Source organism: Salvelinus namaycush, chromosome 39 (assembly GCF_016432855.1).
Source record: "Salvelinus namaycush isolate Seneca chromosome 39, SaNama_1.0, whole genome shotgun sequence".
NCBI classification, from domain to species: Eukaryota; Metazoa; Chordata; class Actinopteri; order Salmoniformes; family Salmonidae; genus Salvelinus; species Salvelinus namaycush.
In genome coordinates this window covers 14,393,550-14,412,551 of record NC_052345.1, presented here as the reverse complement: position 1 = coordinate 14,412,551, position 19,002 = coordinate 14,393,550, and the positions used below count along the sequence as shown (strand labels likewise).

The window sequence follows — 19,002 nt, the reverse complement described above, 5'->3', positions numbered from 1 at the left end:
AGATCCATATAAGAGTTATAAGGTAACATGAGTAAATTACATCAGTTATCTTTCAGCTGATGCAATCCTGTCAGAAGGGAAATATTACAGTATGCAGCCATGACATTATTTATATATATATAGATGGGGCTTGAACACCCGTCACCAGGGGTATGTGTGGTCCAGGGGTATGTTTGGTCCGTTACCGCTTCACCAGATCCCAGAACTATCTGGCCTTCTCAGTTAGTTCATATCCTGGACCTTCTCATCAACTGAGGTGGACACCACCTTCCCATCCACCATCTCCTCCACGATCACCCTCACCCGCTTCTGCATGTGTGGATTATACTCTGTGGAAAGAGCCACAACACAGGAATTCATTCATTCATTCATTGTGTGTATTATGGGGAACAACACTTGATTCTTCATTCATTCATTCATTGGATTAATTATTCTCTGCATGCTCACCTTCCACCACTTCTTGGACTTGTTGTTCCTGGACCTTCTCGACCACGATCACTTTCCTGACCTCCTGTCTGGTCTCCACATGCCTACTGGAAGAACACTTACGGTCAGCTAATCTCACTAACACACATCTTGATCTACTAGTTTGCAATCAGTGGTGTAAAGTACTTAAGTAAAAATACTTTATAGAACTACTTACAGTGGCAAGAAAAAGTATGTGAACCCTTTGGAATTACCTGGATTTCTGCATAAATTGGTCATCAAATTTGATCTGATCTTCATCTAAGTCACAACAATAGACAAACATAGTGTGCTTAAACTAATAACACACATCTTATTGTATTTTTTTTTGCCTACTGGAAGACACAAAGTGGAAGAACACTCACGGTCAGCTAAACTCACCAACACACATCTTGATCTACTAGTTTGCAATCAGTGGTGTAACTTAAGTCGTTTTTTGGGGTATCTGTACTTAAGTATTTACATTTTTGACTACTTTTACTTTTACTTCACTACGTTGCTTATGAAAATATTGTACTTTTCCTTGACACCCAAAAGTGCTTGTTACATTTTGAATGCTTAGCAGGACAGGAAAATAGTACAATTCACAGACTTATCAACCGAATATTCCTGGTCATCCCTACTGCCTCTGATCTGGCGGACTCACTAAACCAACATGCTTTGGTTGTAAATTATGTCAGAGTGTTGGAGTGTGCCCCGGCTTTCCGTAAATTAAAAAAACAAGAAAATGGTACCATCTGGTTTGCTTAATATAAGGAATTTGAAATGATTTATACTTTTATTTTTGATACTTAAGCATATTTTAAACCAAATACTTTTAGACTTTTACTCAAGTAGAATTTTACTGGGTGACTGACTTTTATTTTAGTCATTTTCCATTAATGTATCTTTACTTTTACTCAAGTATGACAGGTGGGTACTTTTTCCACCACTGTTTGCAATGAGGTGCCAATAAACACCTTCCCATCCCTCTCTTTCCTGCCAATCCATTATCCCCTCTCACCTGAATCCCTCTCCATCCAGCAGCCTCCTGTACTCAGCAATCTCCATCTCCAGCCTCATCTTGATGTCCAGGAGGATCTGGTACTCGGAGGCCTGCTGCTGGATGCTGACGTTGAGCTGCTGCAGCTCCTCCTCCATGCTGTTGATACAAACCTGCAGCTGGCTCAGCTGGGAGCTGTAGCGGCCATTTATATCAGCGACACTCTGCTCCAGGTACCCCTTCTAGGAATGTGTTTATGTTTGTAAGGGATGAAGAAAATGGAGACGGAAGAAAGGAGAGGGTAGTAGAAATTTATAAAGAGGGAGATGAAGAAGGGTAGAGATAGTTAGACTGGTGTGCATGAAGGTGTTAGAACACCTTGACATTAGACCACTGTGGAGGTCTGAAAACATCTAACAAACTTTGATTTTGGAGTCTACTGTTCCTTTAAGACCTAAAGGAATTCCATATTTTAGGAACAGAGATAGGGTAAAGAGAAATGCTATTTGTTTAGGGATGCTGATTCACTAAGATGGTTTGACATCATACCTGAGTGAGCAGGCCATGCAGTTCAATCTCCAGGCTCTGGAAGGTCCTCTTCAGGTCGGTCACCTGAGACTGAGAGGTCTTCACCTCTGTGGTGCTGGTGGTGATCTGGCTCTGAAGCACCTCCACCTGACACACACACACACACACACACACACACACACACACACACACACACACACACACACACACATACACACATACATACACACTGTATTAGTCAAAAGTATAGTACCACTTCACAAAATACATGTCAATTGTGCCTCCCACAAAACACATTTAGGAATCCGGGCCCACACCCTTCAAGGCCCCCGGTCCTATTTTCAGAGGTTGTCTCACCTTGCTCTCAAACCACTTGGCAGCATCTCTCTGGTTCTTCGCCACCATGCCCTCATACTGGGTCCTCATCTCCTCCAGCACCTTACTCATGTCCACTGAGGAAGCACAGTCCATCTCCACATTCACAGCACCACAATGCTGCGTCCGCATCAAATGCATCTCCTGACAACAGGAAAAGGGGCACAAATTGTGCTATAATACCTGAGATGTGTAGTTCACGTATACACAGGGAAGGGCAAAAGCACCTGAAAACAATCAGTTACCGTATATTTGAGGACAAATAACAGAGAAGTTGCCCTAGATTTGTTGGGAGTGGGTTTTGCCCCCTTGTGGGCAAACATGGAAATGTTTCAAACTCACTGAGAATTAATAAATAAATTCAAGTGCAAAAATATTACAAAAACTACAAGGGAATCCATTGTGTCCAAATGAAAAACCACATGTGGCTGTCCTGGCATATTGGCACTTTAGCCAACAGCACAAGCGTTAAGACTTGAGTGTGTGAGAAGAAATAAGGAGGTTACCTCCTCATGGTTCTTCCTGAGGTAGACCAGCTCCTCCTTCAGCCCCTCAATCTGCATCTCCAAGTCTCCTCTGGTGAGCATAAAGCTGTCCAGCACTCCTCTCAGACGAGCTACATCCCCTTCCATCGTCATACGCATGTTAGCCTCCGTCTCTAACCTACAGGGGTTGAGGCGATTAGTTCCTTCTCACAACAAAACAAGATGCAACTTGCCCAACCATAAACTGATCCATAGCCTCTGCATACCCCCATAAGCATTTCTGTAGATCTGGGAGGATTGGATCTACTCAATCTCAAACCTATAGGCCAAAGCTACAAACAGAAACAGTAAACTCACAGAGGCTGTGTACAGTACAAACAGGAAGTGCACCTACTTCATCTTGAAGTCATCAGCTGCAACTCTGGCATTATCCACCCGCAGGATCATCTGAGCGTTCTCCACAGACCTGGCTTGGATCTAGGAACAGGAGGACAGCCACAGTCAATGGAATGTAATAACAGAGTCAACTATGTATGGGATATCATGTGTTTAGATCAGCAGATCTGGTTCATGTCTACTGTTCATTCATATACAACAGGACAGTTTTTCGACAATCAACAAGATAAGTACTGAAAGACTATAGGAATTACACCTCTAATCTAGCACTTACCTACAATGCCTTCGGAAAGTTTTCAGACCACTTGACTTTTTCCACATTTTGTTACGTTACAGCCTTATTCTAAAATATATATATATTTTTTTATCCTCAGCAACCTGCACACAATACCCCAACATGACAAAGCGAAAACTGGTTTTCGGAAGGAAAAACCCCAGAAATACCTTATTTACGTAAGTATTCAGACCCTTTGCTATGATTCTCGAAATTGAGCTCAGGTGCATCCTCTTTCCCATGATCATCCTCTACTACTTGATTGGAGTCCACCGGTGGTAAATTCAATTGATTGGACATGATTTGGATAGGCATACAGCTGTCTATATTAGGTCCCACATTTGACAATGCATGTCAGAGCAGAAACCAAGCCATGAGGACGAAGGAATTGTCTGTAGAGCTCCGAGACAGGATAGTGTCGAGGTAAAAATCTGGGGAAGGGTACCAAAACATTTCTGCAGCATTGAATGTCCCCAAGAACACAGTGGCTTCCATTGTTCTTAAATGGAAGAAGTTTGGAACCACCAAGATTCTTCCTAGAGTTGGCTGCCCGGCCAAACTGAGCAATCTGGGGAGAAGGTCCTTGGTCAGGGAGGTGACCAAGAACCCGATGGTCACTCTGACAGAGCTTCAGACTTCCTCTGTTGAGATGGGAGAACCTTCCAAAAGGACAACCATCTCTGCAACACTCCACCAATCCTCAGTAAAAGCCACATGACAGCCCACTTGGAGTTTGCCTAAAGGCACCTAAAGACTCTCAGACCATGAGAAAAAAGATTCTCTGGTCTGATGAAACCAAGATTGAACTCTTTGGCCTGAATGCCAAGCGTCACGTCTGGAGAAAACCTGGCACCATCCCTACAGTGAAGCATGGTGGTGGCAGCATCATGCTTTGGTATGTTTTTCAGCGGCAAGACCTGGGAGATTAGTCAGGATCGAAGCAAAGATGAACGGAGCAAAGAACAGAGACATCCTTGGTGAAAACCAGCTCCAGAGCGCTCAGGATCTCAGACTGGTCGAAGGTTTACCTTCCAACAGGACAAAGACCCTAAGCACACAGCCAAGACAATGCAGGAGTGGCTTCGAGACAGGTGTCTGAATGTCCTTGAGTGGCCCAGCCAGAGCCCGGACTTGAACCCGATCGAACATCTCTGGAGAGACCTGAAAGAAGTCTTGCAGCGAAGCTCCCCATCCAACCTGACAGAGCTTGAGAGGATCTGCAGCAAGGAATGGGAGAAACTCCCCCAAATACAGGTGTGCCAAGCTTGTAGCGTCATACCCAAAAAAACTCGAGGCTGTAATCGCTGCCAAAGGTGCTTCAACAAAGTACTGAGTAAAGGGTCTGAATAGTTATGTTGATGTGATATTTCAGTTTTTTATTTTTTATTAATTTGCTAAAATATCTACTAACCTGTTTTTGCTTTGTCATTATGGGGTATTGTGTGTATATCGATGACGGGGGGGAAAACGATTTAATCAATTTTAGAATAAGGCTGTAACGTAACAAAATGTGGAAATAGTCAAGAGGTCTGAATACTTTCCGAATGCACTGTAATTCATTCTAGTGACTCTCTTCTTTCACAAACCTGTTGGCATCTTCTCAATCCTATCCCCACCTCCCTTCCCACTGTGCACAGATGTCAATTCAACGTATATTCCATGTTGGTTCAACATAATTATATTGAAATGACATGGAAGCAATGTTGATTCAACCAGTGTGTGCCCAGTGGGTTGCTACATTAAGACTACATTACCCAGAAGTACCTTGTTGCGGATGTCTGTGATGGTGGCATAGAACCCACTGAGGTCCTTCTTGTGAGTCGGTGATCTCATCTCGTAGAACTCTTTGATCTGCAACTCCAACTTGCTATTGGCCGTCTCTAGAGAGTGCACCTGTGTACACAGAGAGTGGAGGGAATCAGTTCAGTTCATGGGTCTATCCGAAATGGCACCCTATTCCCTATATAGAGCACTACTTTGGCCAGAGCCCTATGGGCCCTGTTATGCACTACATAGGGAATAGGAGGCCATTTGCGGCGCATCCCATCACGTTATGTGAATCTGTGCACTCCCATGAGATAATCCCCAACATAATGACATTTTAAATAAATTATCAAATCCTGCTATGTCATTGTACTCATCAGTGGTGTAAAGTGCTTAAGTACAAATACTTTAAAGTACTACCTAAGTAAGAATTTTGGGTATCTTTACTTTACTTTACTATTTATATTTTTTACAACTGTTGCTTTTACTCCACTACATTCCTCAAGAAAATAGTGTACTTTTTACTCCATAGATTTTCCCTGACCCCCAAAAGTACTCATTACACTTTGAATGCTTAGCAGGAAAGGGAAAATAGTCAAATTCACACTCTTATCAAGAGAACATCCCTGGTCATCCCTACTGCCTATGATCTGGCAGACTCACTAAACACATGCTTTGGTTATAAATGATGTCAGAGTGTTGGAGTGTGCCCCAGACAATCAGTACAAAAAATGTAAACAAATAAGTGTGCTGTCTGGGTTGCTTAATATAAGGAATGTGAAATGATTTCCACTTTTACTTTTGATACTAAAGTATATATAAAACCAAAGGCTTGGACTTTTATAGTAATATTAGTAATAAGTAATATTTTACTACTTGACTTTCACTTTTACTTGAGTCATTTTCTATTAAGGTAATTTATGACAATTGGGTAGTTTTTACACCACTGGTCCTCATTATGTATTTAGGAACGTGCATTTATAATAGTAATACAGGTGTATCTTTTAATAATAATGAGACTTTCCTTGGAGCTTTACAGGCAAACTATAGGTTACTGTTTCTTCTCAATAGCAATTTTACAATTAGAAACAATGATGGAATAAATAGTTTTTAAAAAGTTACAAGTTAAGTAAAAGTTGTTAATAAATATATATATTATAGGGTCAATTTACTGTAGCCTACTGTATTATCACATTAAATTGAACATTGTGGATAGTATTGATGAAAGGGGTTATTTAAAACAAATGCTTTCTAAGAAAGATTAAAGATCACTTTCTAATAAAACAATTCTGTATCATCGACTATGTAGTGTTTTGAAAAGAGTTATCACTCTGCCTTGTCTTTCGGTCTCCATAATGTGGGCTGTGCGTAATATCCCGCAGCGCGCCTAATCTCCATCCACATCCCCATCACTCTTCCTTACCTTTTCCAGGTAGGTGGCCAAACGGTCGTTCAGATTCTGCATGGTATGCTTCTCGTTGGCACCGATAGTGATCTGACCTGGCCCGTCCGTAGAAAAAGAAGATTGAGAGATACGGGTGCCGTATCCCCCGGCACCTCCATATACACTCGGCGAGCGACTGCTCCCAACAGAGGACACGCTCATACGGGACCTACCGTATCCCAAACCGCTGGAAAACTGCATCCCACCGGACGAACTGAGGCTACTCGTAACGACACCGCTACCTGAGCTGTATCTACGGCTACTACTGCGACTGGCTACAATGGACATGGCGAGAGATAGTCTGGCGATGCGTCCTGGGAGGTTAAAGTGCGTTCTTCGTAGTTGAGGCGTCAGGTAAAATAACCCCTTTTGTGTCCTCGAGCGTTTTATACAGTTGGATTAAGAATGATTGACTGCGTCACCATTATTCCTTGGAACGAAGGTATATCTAATTGTTTTGTTCAGTGGGTGGGTACAGGGCTTACAACAACTAAGGAAATGAATGGTTCAGTAAATGTTGTGATTTATGAAGGGCAGTGTGTTTGACAGGTATAGTCTGGCAAGTCAGACAGCTTTACTGAATGTGTTTTGTAAAAGCTGGCATTCCATGGTTTCAGACATCCATTTTCAATTACATGTTGGTTTGTTTACTGAAATTTGCAAGATTTTTTATATATTTTAATAATATATCATTGTCAAGGATTTGTAGGCTAAATATTGTATGTGTTATTATTTTACCAAACTAAAATGTTGCACCTGTAACGTCTGTTGGAAGGAGAGGACCAAGGTGCATCGTGGTATGTGTCCATATTTATTTAATGAACACTGAAATAACGACCGAAACAGTTCTGGCTGGTGCAGACACACAACAGAAAACAGCTACCCACAAAACACAGGTGGGATGAGGCTACCTAAGTATGGTTCTCAATCAGAGACAACGATAGACAGCTGCCTCTGATTGTGAACCACACTCAGCCAAACACATAGAAATATAAAACATAGAACAAAAACATAGAATGCCCCCTCCAACTCACGCCCTGACCAAACCAAAATAGAGACATAACAAAGGAACTAAGGTCAGGGCGTGACAGCACCAAGTCACTCCATCACTTACATTTGATGATTTTCTGTCATTCTATCCATTTGAAAAGATGGTCAGTAACAGTCATCTTTTTGAAATATAGATAACCATTATAAACTGTTCATAAATTCAACACATTCAATGTTGTTACTTTGTCTACTCCGTATACTTGCTCTCAGATTAGTTGGTTGGAAAACTGGAGGAAAACTCGCCTCCCTGCGGACCTGGCATCCTTTCACTCCCTCCTCTCTACATTCTCCTCTTCTGTCTCTGCTGCTAAAGCCACTTTCTACCACTCTAAATTCCAAGCATCTGCCTCTAACCCTAGGAAGCTCTTTGCCACCTTCTCCTCCCTCCTGAATCCTCCTCCCCCTCCCCCTCCCCCCCCCCCCCCCTCCCTCCCTCTCTGCGGATGACTTCGTCAACCATTTTGAAAAGAAGGTCGACGACATCCGATCCTCGTTTGCTAAGTCAAACGACACCGCTGGTTCTGCTCACACTGCCCTACCCTGTGCTTTGACCTCTTTCTCCCCTCTCTCTCCAGATGAAATCTCGCGTCTTGTGACGGCCGGCCGCCCAACAACCTGCCCGCTTGACCCTATCCCCTCCTCTCTTCTCCAGAACATTTCCGGAGACCTTCTCCCTTACCTCACCTCGCTCATCAACTCATCCTTGACCGCTGGCTACGTCCCTTCCGTCTTCAAGAGAGCGAGAGTTGCACCCCTTCTGAAAAAAACTACACTCGATCCCTCCGATGTCAACAACTACAGACCAGTATCCCTTCTTTCTTTTCTCTCCAAAACTCTTGAACGTGCCATCCTTGGCCAGCTCTCCTGCTATCTCTCTCAGAATGACCTTCTTGATCCAAATCAGTCAGGTTTCAAGACTAGTCATTCAACTGAGACTGCTCTTCTCTGTGTCACGGAGGCGCTCCGCACTGCTAAAGCTAACTCTCTCTCCTCTGCTCTCATCCTTCTAGACCTATCGGCTGCCTTTGATACTGTGAACCATCAGATCCTCCTCTCCACCCTCTCCGAGTTGGGCATCTCCGGCGCGGCCCACGCTTGGATTGCGTCCTACCTGACAGGTCGCTCCTACCAGGTGGCGTGGCGAGAATCTGTCTCCGCACCACGTGCTCTCACCACTGGTGTCCCCCAGGGCTCTGTTCTAGGCCCTCTCCTATTCTCGCTATACACCAAGTCACTTGGCTCTGTCATATCCTCACATGGTCTCTCCTATCATTGCTATGCAGACGACACACAATTAATCTTCTCCTTTCCCCCTTCTGATAACCAGGTGGCGAATCGCATCTCTGCATGTCTGGCAGACATATCAGTGTGGATGACGGATCACCACCTCAAGCTGAACCTCGGCAAGACAGAGCTGCTCTTCCTCCCGGGGAAGGACTGCCCGTTCCATGATCTCGCCATCACGGTTGACAACTCCATTGTGTCCTCCTCCCAGAGTGCTAAGAACCTTGGCGTGATCCTGGACAACACCCTGTCGTTCTCAACTAACATCAAGGTGGTGACCCGTTCCTGTAGGTTCATGCTCTACAACATTCGCAGAGTACGACCCTGCCTCACACAGGAAGCGGCGCAGGTCCTAATCCAGGCACTTGTCATCTCCCGTCTGGATTACTGCAACTCGCTGTTGGCTGGGCTCCCGGCCTGTGCCATTAAACCCCTACAACTCATCCAGAACGCCGCAGCCCGTCTGGTGTTCAACCTTCCCAAGTTCTCTCACGTCACCCCGCTCCTCCGCTCTCTCCACTGGCTTCCAGTTGAAGCTCGCATCCGCTACAAGACCATGGTGCTTGCCTACGGAGCTGTGAGGGGAACGGCACCTCCGTACCTTCAGGCTCTGATCAGGCCCTACACCCAAACAAGGGCACTGCGTTCATCCACCTCTGGCCTGCTCGCCTCCCTACCTCTGAGGAAGTACAGTTCCCGCTCAGCCCAGTCAAAACTGTTCGCTGCTCTGGCACCCCAATGGTGGAACAAACTCCCTCACGACGCCAGGTCAGCGGAGTCAATCACCACCTTCCGGAGACACCTGAAACCCCACCTCTTTAAGGAATACCTAGGATAGGATAAAGTAATCCTTCTAACCCCCCCCCCCCCCCCCCCCCCCCTTAAAAGAGTTAGATGCACTATTGTAAAGTGGTTGTTCCACTGGATATCATAAGGTGAATGCACCAATTTGTAAGTCGCTCTGGATAAGAGCGTCTGCTAAATGACTTAAATGTAAATGTAAATGTTGGTTGAATAGTGTGTTCAATCATTGTCAAAGATGTGTAGTAGGTATTCTTACTATTTTGCCCTAAGTCACTTTGATGATTTTCTCATTCTTTCTTTCTGAATTCACAGATGTACTGTTCAGTAACTATACCCTTATTTGAAATATGAATAAACCTCGTAATTCCTCACATTCCATTTTGCCTACTCAGTATTTGCTCTCAGATGTTGGTTTGGATAGTGTGTTTTACTCAAGGGACATGTATATGCAAAACAGCCACATAACAGCCTGAATAAGTTGAACAGTTTCATTCCAAAACGCTCTATATCAATTTTCAGAAATGTTGGTCAATTATCTTTTATTGTTTCAAGAAATTATGAAAGAGATTGGTGTTTTTTCACAATCTAATGAGGTTGTTCAATGACAGACATGTATTTGTTACTACTGTTAGGTTTCACACAGTCAAATGTAACAAATAAAATAAAAAATTGCGAAGAAATTTACAAATTATACATTTGTGACATCAATATTTAAAAATGTTTTACAAAAAAGTTATTCAATATGACATCTATATGGGAATGTTTACGTTTGACATTTTAGTCATTAGCAGATAGTCTAATCCAGAGCGATTTACAGCAAGTGCATTCATTTCAAACCATGTAGGTGAGACAACCACATCCCATCTAGCACATAACGTTCTGAGAACCACGTGTTTCTTAGAGCTTGGTGAGAGTGTGGTTGTCCTATGGCTATTTTGCATACAACCTTCTCATAACACAGGGCTTCCCAAACTTTTTTGGCCTATGACCTAATTTTAATATCAAGAAATGATTGCGACCCCACCGTGTAAAAGAAAGTGATGTAAATCAATGGTCAATGTTTACATTTTTAATTGTGGGTATGACAGTCTATTACAAATCAGTCTGACAATACTTTTGACAGTATTTCAATCTGAAGGAAGTCTGGTTTGAAGTGTCTGAAATGCATCAGAAAGGTATTGGAAAGTTTAGAAGATCATTAGTCAATCATTTTGTTTAATCTTCTGTGTAGAAAGAGCATCATCATTGATTATTTCCCCCCCCCAGTCTGATTTAGTGCCTGGTCTCTTCCACTCTGTTCTGATGAGGCTTGTGGGCATTGTAGAGGGAAATATAAGACCTATATGTGTTCCTGAGAGTCTTGTCTTTCAGTGATGGGGTCATAATATTTTGTAGCTGAAACCATTCAAACGATAGTCACATTTTTAGAAAGAAAACAGAAACCGCTCTGTTTATTGCCACCGCATCTAGGGGCTACGAGAGGTTACTAACGTAACCCCGGCTCTATGAACCAAGCCCAATCTTTTTGATTTATTTCAGAGTTTCTCTCTCCATTTTTTAATCAGGCGACCCGTAGTTTGGGGAATGCTGCCATAACATTTCCTACAGGTTTCCTCACGGTTCTATTTCAAGTCATGTTCTCAGAATGTTCAGAGAACGTTAAACAACGGTCTTCTGTGGGAATTTCAGTACTTCAGCATAACGTTTTACGCATGTTTCCCCATGGTTCTATTTAAAGTAATGTTCGCAGATACTTCAGAGAACGTTATGAAACAACGTTCTTCTGTGGGAATTTCAATACTTCAGCATAACGTTTTCTGCAGGTTTCCTTGTGGTTCTATTTAAAGATATGTTCTCAGAACATTAAGAAAACTTTCCATAAAATCCACAAGAAAACATGAGTAATGCTCAAATAGCGTTCTAAGAATGTTATTTAAAAACATACATTCTGATCTTAGCATCAGCCACTCTCTCTCATCCTCTATCTTGTTAATTGTGTTCAGGTGTGTTGGAGTTGGAAATAACTAAACTAGCAGTGTAATTTAAAATCTTACTGAAACAAACATGTTCTCAGAACGTTATTTAATTACCTTCAAATAAGCTATAGTTTCCGTTCTCAGAACATTAATAAAACCTCCCAGGAAAACATTCAGGGAACCATAGTAAAATGTTTTCAGAACCTCCCTGCAACTTAAAAATGTATGTTCCCAGAATAGGAGAATATTTCCCTTTCGTTTAAAAAACTGTTCGTTTTAACAGTATGGCTTTGTTCCCAGAACCAATGGGAAGCCAAAAACTTACGTTCCCACAACTTCCAAGGAAACAAATGTGCTAGCTGGGATATCACAGTCAAATATAAAGGATACGAAAATTCCATTCAAGCTTAACAATGGATTTATAACATTTTGCAACAAAAAACATTTTTATAATCTCAAATCTAGGAATGAAAAATCTGAGAACATAAATATTTTACAAACACACGAAGATACCCATAAGCAATCGTTTCTGATGAAAAAAACACTTCGAAAAATTTGTGGATATAGCGTTTTGGAAATAATCTTTTCAAATACATCTCCATGATCAAATCAAATGATGTCTACTGATGGCCAGCTGGACCTTTACTTTCCTACATGCTGAGGCTGGATTTCAGTCAAACCTGTACAGTATGTTTACACACTGTCTTAGTTTAATAAAATGTGCCCAAGCTCACACACTAATTCTGAAATGAGACGAGCTAAACCAGACGAGCTAAATAACTTCTATAATCGCTTCGAGGCAAGCAACACTGATGCATGCATGAGAGCATCAGCTGTTCCGGATGCTGTCCGTAGCCGACGTGAGTAAGACCTTTAAACAGGTCAACATACACAAGGCTGCGGGGCCAGACGGATTACCAGGACGTGTGCTCCGGGCATGTGCTGACCAACTGGCAGGTGTCTTCACTGACATCTTCAACATGTCCCTGATTGAGTCTGTAATTCCAACATGTTTCAAGCAGACCACCATAATCCCTGTGCCCAAGAACACAAAGGCAACCTGCCTAAATGACTACAGACCCGTAGCACTCACGTCCGTAGCCATGAAGTGCTTTGAAAGGTTGGTAATGGCTCACATCAACACCAAAATCCCAGAAACCCTAGACCCACTCCAATTTGCATACCGCCCAAACAGATCCACAGATGATGCAATCTTTATTGCACTCCACACTGCCCTTTCCCACCTAGACAAAAGGAACACTTATGTGAGAATGCTATTCATTGACTACAGCTCAGCGCTCAACACCATAGTACCCTCAAAGCTCATCACTAAACTAAGGATCCTGGGACTAAACACCTCCCTCTGCAACTGGATCCTGAACTTCCTGACGGGCCACCCCAGGTGGTGAGGGTAGGTAGCAACACATCTGCCATGCTGATCCTCAACACTGGAGCCCCCAGGGGTGTATGCTCAGTCCCCTCCTGTACTATCTGTTCACCCACGACTGCATGGCCAGGCACGACTCCAACACCATCATTAAGGTTGCAGACGACACAACAGTGGTAGGGCTGATCACCGACAACGACGAGACAGCCTATAGGGAGGAGGTCAGAGACCTGGCCGGGTGGTGCCAGAATAACAACCTATCCCTCAACGTAACCAAGACTAAGGAGATGATTGTGGACTACAGGAAAAGGAGGACCGAGCATGCCCCCATTCTCATCGACAGGGTTGTAGTGGAGCAGGTTGAGAGCTTCAAGTTCCTTGGTGTCCACATCACCAACAAACTAGAATGGTCCAAACACACCAAGACAGACGTGAAGAGGGCACGACAAAGCCTATTCCCCCTCAGGAAACTAAAAAGATTTGGCATGGGTCCTGAGATCCTCAACAGGTTCTACAGCTGCAACATCGAAAGCATCCTGACTGGTTGCGTCACTGCCTGATATGGCAACTGCTCGGCCTCTGACCGCAAGGCACTACAGAGGGTAGTGCGTACGGCCCAGTACATCACTGGGGCTAAGCTGCCTGCCATCCAGGACCTCTACACCAGGCGGTGTCAGAGGAAGGCCCTAAAAATTGTCAAAGACCCCAGCCACCCCAGTCATAGACTGTTCTCTCTGCTACCGCATGGCAAGCGGTACCGGAGTGACAAGTCTAGGACAAAAAGGCTTCTCAACAGTTTTTACCCCCAAGCCATAAGACTCCTGAACAGGTAATCAAATAGCTACCCGGACTATTTGCATTGTGTGCCCCCCCATCCCCTCTTTTTACGCTCCTGTCACTCTCTGTTTATCACATATGCATAGTCACTTTAACTATACATTCATGTGCATACTACCTCAATTGGGCCGACCAATCAGTGCTCCTGCACATTGGCTAACCGGGCTATCTGCATTGTGTCCCACCACCCCGCAAACCCCTCTTTTACGCTACTGCTACTCTCTGTTCATCATATATGCATAGTCACTTTAACCATATCTACATGTACATACAGTGGGGCAAAAAAGTATTTAGTCAGCCACCAATTGTGCAAGTTCTCCCACTTAAAAAGATGAGAGAGGCCTGTAATTTTCATCATAGGTACACTTCAACTATGACAGACAAAATGAGGGAAAAAAATCCAGAAAATCACATTGTAGGATTTTTAATGAATTTATTTGCAAATTATGGTGGAAAATAAGTATTTGGTCACCTACAAACAAGCAAGATTTCTGGCTCTCACAGACCTGTAACTTCTCCTTTAAGAGGCTCCTCTGTCCTCCACTCGTTACCTGTATTAATGGCACCTGTTTGAACTTGTTATCAGTATAAAAGACACCTGTCCACAACCTCAAACAGTCACACTCCAAACTCCACTATGGCCAAGACCAAAGAGCTGTCAAAGGACACCAGAAACAAAATTGTAGACCTGCACCAGGCTGGGAAGACTGAATCTGCAATAGGTAAGCAGCTTGGTTTGAAGAAATCAACTGTGGGAGCAATTATTAGGAAATGGAAGACATACAAGACCACTGATAATCTCCCTCGATCTGGGGCTCCACGCAAGATCTCACCCCGTGGGGTCAAAATGATCACAAGAACGGTGAGCAAAAATCCCAGAACCACATGGGGGGACCTAGTGAATGACCTGCAGAGAGCTGGGACCAAAGTAACAAAGCCTACCATCAGTAACACACTACGCCGCCAGGGACTCAAATCCTGCAGTGCCAGACGTGTCCCCCTGCTTAAGCCAGTACATGTCCAGGCCCGTCTGAAGTTTGCTAGAGAGCATTTGGATGATCCAGAAGAAGATTGGGAGAATGTCATATGGTCAGATGAAACCAAAAAATAATTTTTTGGTTAAAAACTCAACTCGTCGTGTTTGGAGGACAACGAATGCTGAGTTGCATCCAAAGAACACCATACCTACTGTGAAGCATGGGGGTGGAAACATCATGCTTTGGGGCTGTTTTTCTGCAAAGGGACCAGGACGACTGATCCGTGTAAAGGAAAGAATGAATGGGGCCATGTATCGTGAGATTTTGAGTGAAAACCTCCTTCTATCAGCAAGGGCATTGAAGATGAAACGTGGCTGGGTCTTTCAGCATGACAATGATCCCAAACACACCGCCCGGGCAGCGAAGGAGTGGCTTCGTAAGAAGCATTTCAAGGTCCTGGAGTGGCCTAGCCAGTCTCCAGATCTCAACCCCATAGAAAATCTTTGGAGGGAGTTGAAAGTCCGTGTTGCCCAGCAACAGCCCCAAAACATCACTGCTCTAGAGGAGATCTGCATGGAGGAATGGGCCAAAATACCAGCAACAGTGTGTGAAAACCTTGTGAAGACTTACAGAAAACGTTTAACCTCTGTCATTGCCAACAAAGGGTATATAACAAAGTATTGAGATAAACTTTTGTTATTGACCAAATACTTATTTTCCACCATAATTTGCAAATAAGTTCATTAAAAATCCTACAATGTGATTTTCTGGATTTTCTTTTCTCATTTTGTCTGTCATAGTTGAAGTGTACCTATGATGAAAATTACAGGCCTCTCTCATCTTTTTAAGTGGGAGAACTTGCACAATTGGTGGCTGACTAAATACTTTTTTGCCCCACTGTACTACCTCCATCAGCCTGACTAACCGGTGTCTGTATGTAGCCTCGCTACTTTTATAGCCTCGCTACTGTATATAGCCTGTCTTTTTACTGTTGTTTTATTTCTTTACTTACCTATTGTTCACCTAACACCTTTCTTGCACTATTGGTTAGAGCCTGTAAGTAAGCATTTCACTGTAAGGTTACACCTGTTGTATTCGGCACACGTGACAAATACATTTTTATTTGATTTGATTTGAAACCATCAAGCATCAACCTGTTAGAGGAGTCTGTAGTTGGATTTTTACAGTAGTGAAAAACATTCTAGGATTTTATTTGATCATGGGGAAAGTGAGCTGCTGTGTAAGCACTGCAAGGCAGGTTAGACTGAATTGAGCCCTGCCTCTTTTCATGTAATGATGATGAATGAGTTCTACCTTGTCAGAGCATACACAGACACATCCCCAGGGCCATTTCACCTGAACAAAAATCATTAGTGATGAATAGCACACAGATACAGTGCCTTCGGAAAGTATTCACACCCCTTGACTTATTCCACGTTTGTGTCACAGCCTGATTTCAAAATGGAATAAAAAAATACGTATCAAACATATACACGCAATACCCCATAATGACAAAGTGAAAACTTGTTTTTAGAAATGTTTGCACATTTATTGAAAATGAAGTACAGAAATATCTAATTTACATAACTATTCACACCTCTGAGTCAATACATGTTAGAATCACCTTTGGCAGCAATTGCAGCTATGAGTCTCTCTGGCTCTAAGAGTCTCTAAGAGCTGTACACACCTGGATTGTAAAATATTTGCACATAATCTTTTTAGAAATCTTCAAGCTCTGTCAAGTTGGTTGTTGATCATTGCTAGACAGCCATTTTCAAGTCTTGCCATAGATTTTCAAGCCAAATTAAACACACAAAAAACCTGTAACTAGGCCACTCTGGAACGTTCAATTTTGTTTTGGTAAGCAACTCCAGTGTATTTTTGGCTTTGTGTTTTAGGTTATTGTCCTGCTGAAAGGTGAATTTGTCTCCCGGTGTCTGTTGGAAAGCAGACTGAACCAGCTTTTACTCTAGGATTTTGCCTGTGCTTAGCTCTATTCAGTTTTTTTATCCTAAAAACAATCCCTAGTCCTTGCCGATGACAATCATACCAATAACATGATGCAGCCACCACCATGCTTGAAAATATGAAGAGCGGTAGTCAGTGATGTGTTGTGTTGGATTTGCCACAAACATAATGCTTTGTATTCAGGACATAAAGTTAATTTCTTTGACACATTTTTTGCAGTTTTATTTTAGTGCCTTATTGCAAGCAGGATGCATGTTTTGGAATAATTTTATTATGTACAGGCTTCCTTCTTTTCACTCTGTCATTTAGGTTAATGTTGTGGAGTAACTACAATGTTGTTGATCCATCCTCACTTTTCTCCTATTACTACCATTAAACTCTGTAAGTGTTTTAAAGTCACCATTGGCCTCATGAAATCCCTGCGCAGATTCCTTCCTCTCCGGCAACTGAGTTAGAAAGGATGCATGTATCTTTGTAGTGTCTGGGTGTATTGATACACCATCCAAAGTGTAATTAATAACTTCACCATGCTCAAAGGAATATTCACTGTCAGCTTTTCTAAATTTCTACCCATCTACCAATAGGTGCCCTTCTATGCGAGGCATTGGAAACCTCCCTGGTCTCTGTGGCTGAACCTGTGCTTGAAATTCACTGCTTGACTGAGGGACCTTACAGATAATTGTATGTGTCTGGTACAGAGATGAAGTAGTCATTCAAAAATTATATTGAACACTATTATTGTACACAGGGTGAGTCCATGTAACTTATTATGTGAATTTTTAAGCAATTTTTACTCCTGAACTTATTTAGGCTTGCCATAACAAAGGGGTTGAATACTTTTTGACTCAAGACATTTCAGCTTTTCACTTTTTATTATATAATACAAACATAATTCTACTTTCACATTGTGGGTTTATTTTGTGTAGGCCAGTGACACAAAATGTTTATTGTGTCAATTTTAAATTCCATCTGTAACTCAAAATGTGTAGAAAGTCAAGGGGTGTGAATACATTCTTAAGATTTTTCTCTTTTTTTTTACCTCCCAAAAGTACAAATCATTCATACACGGTGAACCCACAAGACGACGTGATGAATGATCCACATGCCTCGCTATGTAAACCCATCCCCATCAAGACTTCACTGTCGCTATCCTCAAACCACCACCCATTGAAACCCCAAAGCCCCCTCATTCAGCCAATACACTTGTACATGAAAAAAGCACTTAACTTGATGGCTTCTATGTATTCTCTGGTGACACTAAAGGTTAAAAGGAAGTGTTTGACTTGACTATTCTTTGGCACCGCGTGACAAGAGGTATATCCAAGGAATGTCTGGGAAACCAAGACACCATTGCGTGCCTAATCACTCGGCAGGCATTCTGTTATTTCTACTGTTTTCTTTGGTTCTATCATCACAAGTAGAGATGTTCTGCCTCGATTAGGTAAGACAATAACAAAAGGGTGAGTCCTATATGTCTTTGGCCTACGAGCAATTACTTCCAAATGTCAGCTGGAATGCCTTTGTGTCTGGGCTATTATGATAAAGCAAGTATGGAAGGGAGTGGTATACCTCCTTTACAGGAAGTTACACCAGTAAAAAAGATGGACACAGCACAGACTGGGCCAGCACAATTTAGACAGCTGGAGGTGGAAGGACCCTAACAAAATGGGTTTATTTCTAATCTAGGACATCAACAATCTTACATGCTTTTTTGCTATAATTATACACTGCTCAAAAAAATAAAGGGAACACTTAAACAACACAATGAAACTCCAAGTCAATCACACTTCTGTGAAATCAAACTGTCCACTTAGGAAGCAACACTGATTGACAATAAATGTCACATGCTGTTGTGAAAATGGAATAGACAAAAGGTGGAAATTATAGGCAATTAGCAAGACGCCCCCAATAAAGGAGTGATTCTGCAGGTGGTGACCACAGACCACTTATCAGTTCCTATGCTTCCTGGCTGATGTTTTGGTCACTTTTGAATGCTGGCGGTGCTC

At 42.7% G+C, this 19,002-nt stretch overlaps 1 protein-coding gene across 1 annotated transcript; it reads right to left on the bottom strand.

Annotated features, from left to right (window-relative positions):
• Positions 1-222: 222 nt before the first annotated feature.
• LOC120032712 (keratin, type I cytoskeletal 13-like) lies at positions 223-6,914 on the bottom strand. Its single transcript, XM_038978904.1, has 9 exons — positions 6,693-6,914; positions 5,270-5,398; positions 3,230-3,312; positions 2,857-3,013; positions 2,333-2,494; positions 1,997-2,122; positions 1,469-1,689; positions 448-530; positions 223-329 (listed from the first exon to the last, which is right to left on the bottom strand). The coding sequence occupies exons 1-9, from the start codon at positions 6,912-6,914 to the stop codon at positions 223-225; spliced, it is 1,290 nt and encodes a 429-aa protein (XP_038834832.1).
• Positions 6,915-19,002: the final 12,088 nt, after the last annotated feature.

Excerpts from the sequence above, each read along its gene's own strand:
- LOC120032712 (XM_038978904.1), bottom strand. The coding sequence starts at position 6,914 with ATGCAGTTTTCCAGCGGTTTGGGATACGGTAGGTCCCGTATGAGCGTG. Across the intron at positions 2,495-2,856 it reads TCAGGAAGAACCATGAGGAG|GAGATGCATTTGATGCGGAC; the intron begins GTAACCTCCTTA and ends TCCTGTTGTCAG. Across the intron at positions 2,123-2,332 it reads CCAAGTGGTTTGAGAGCAAG|GTGGAGGTGCTTCAGAGCCA; the intron begins GTGAGACAACCT and ends TGTGTGTGTCAG.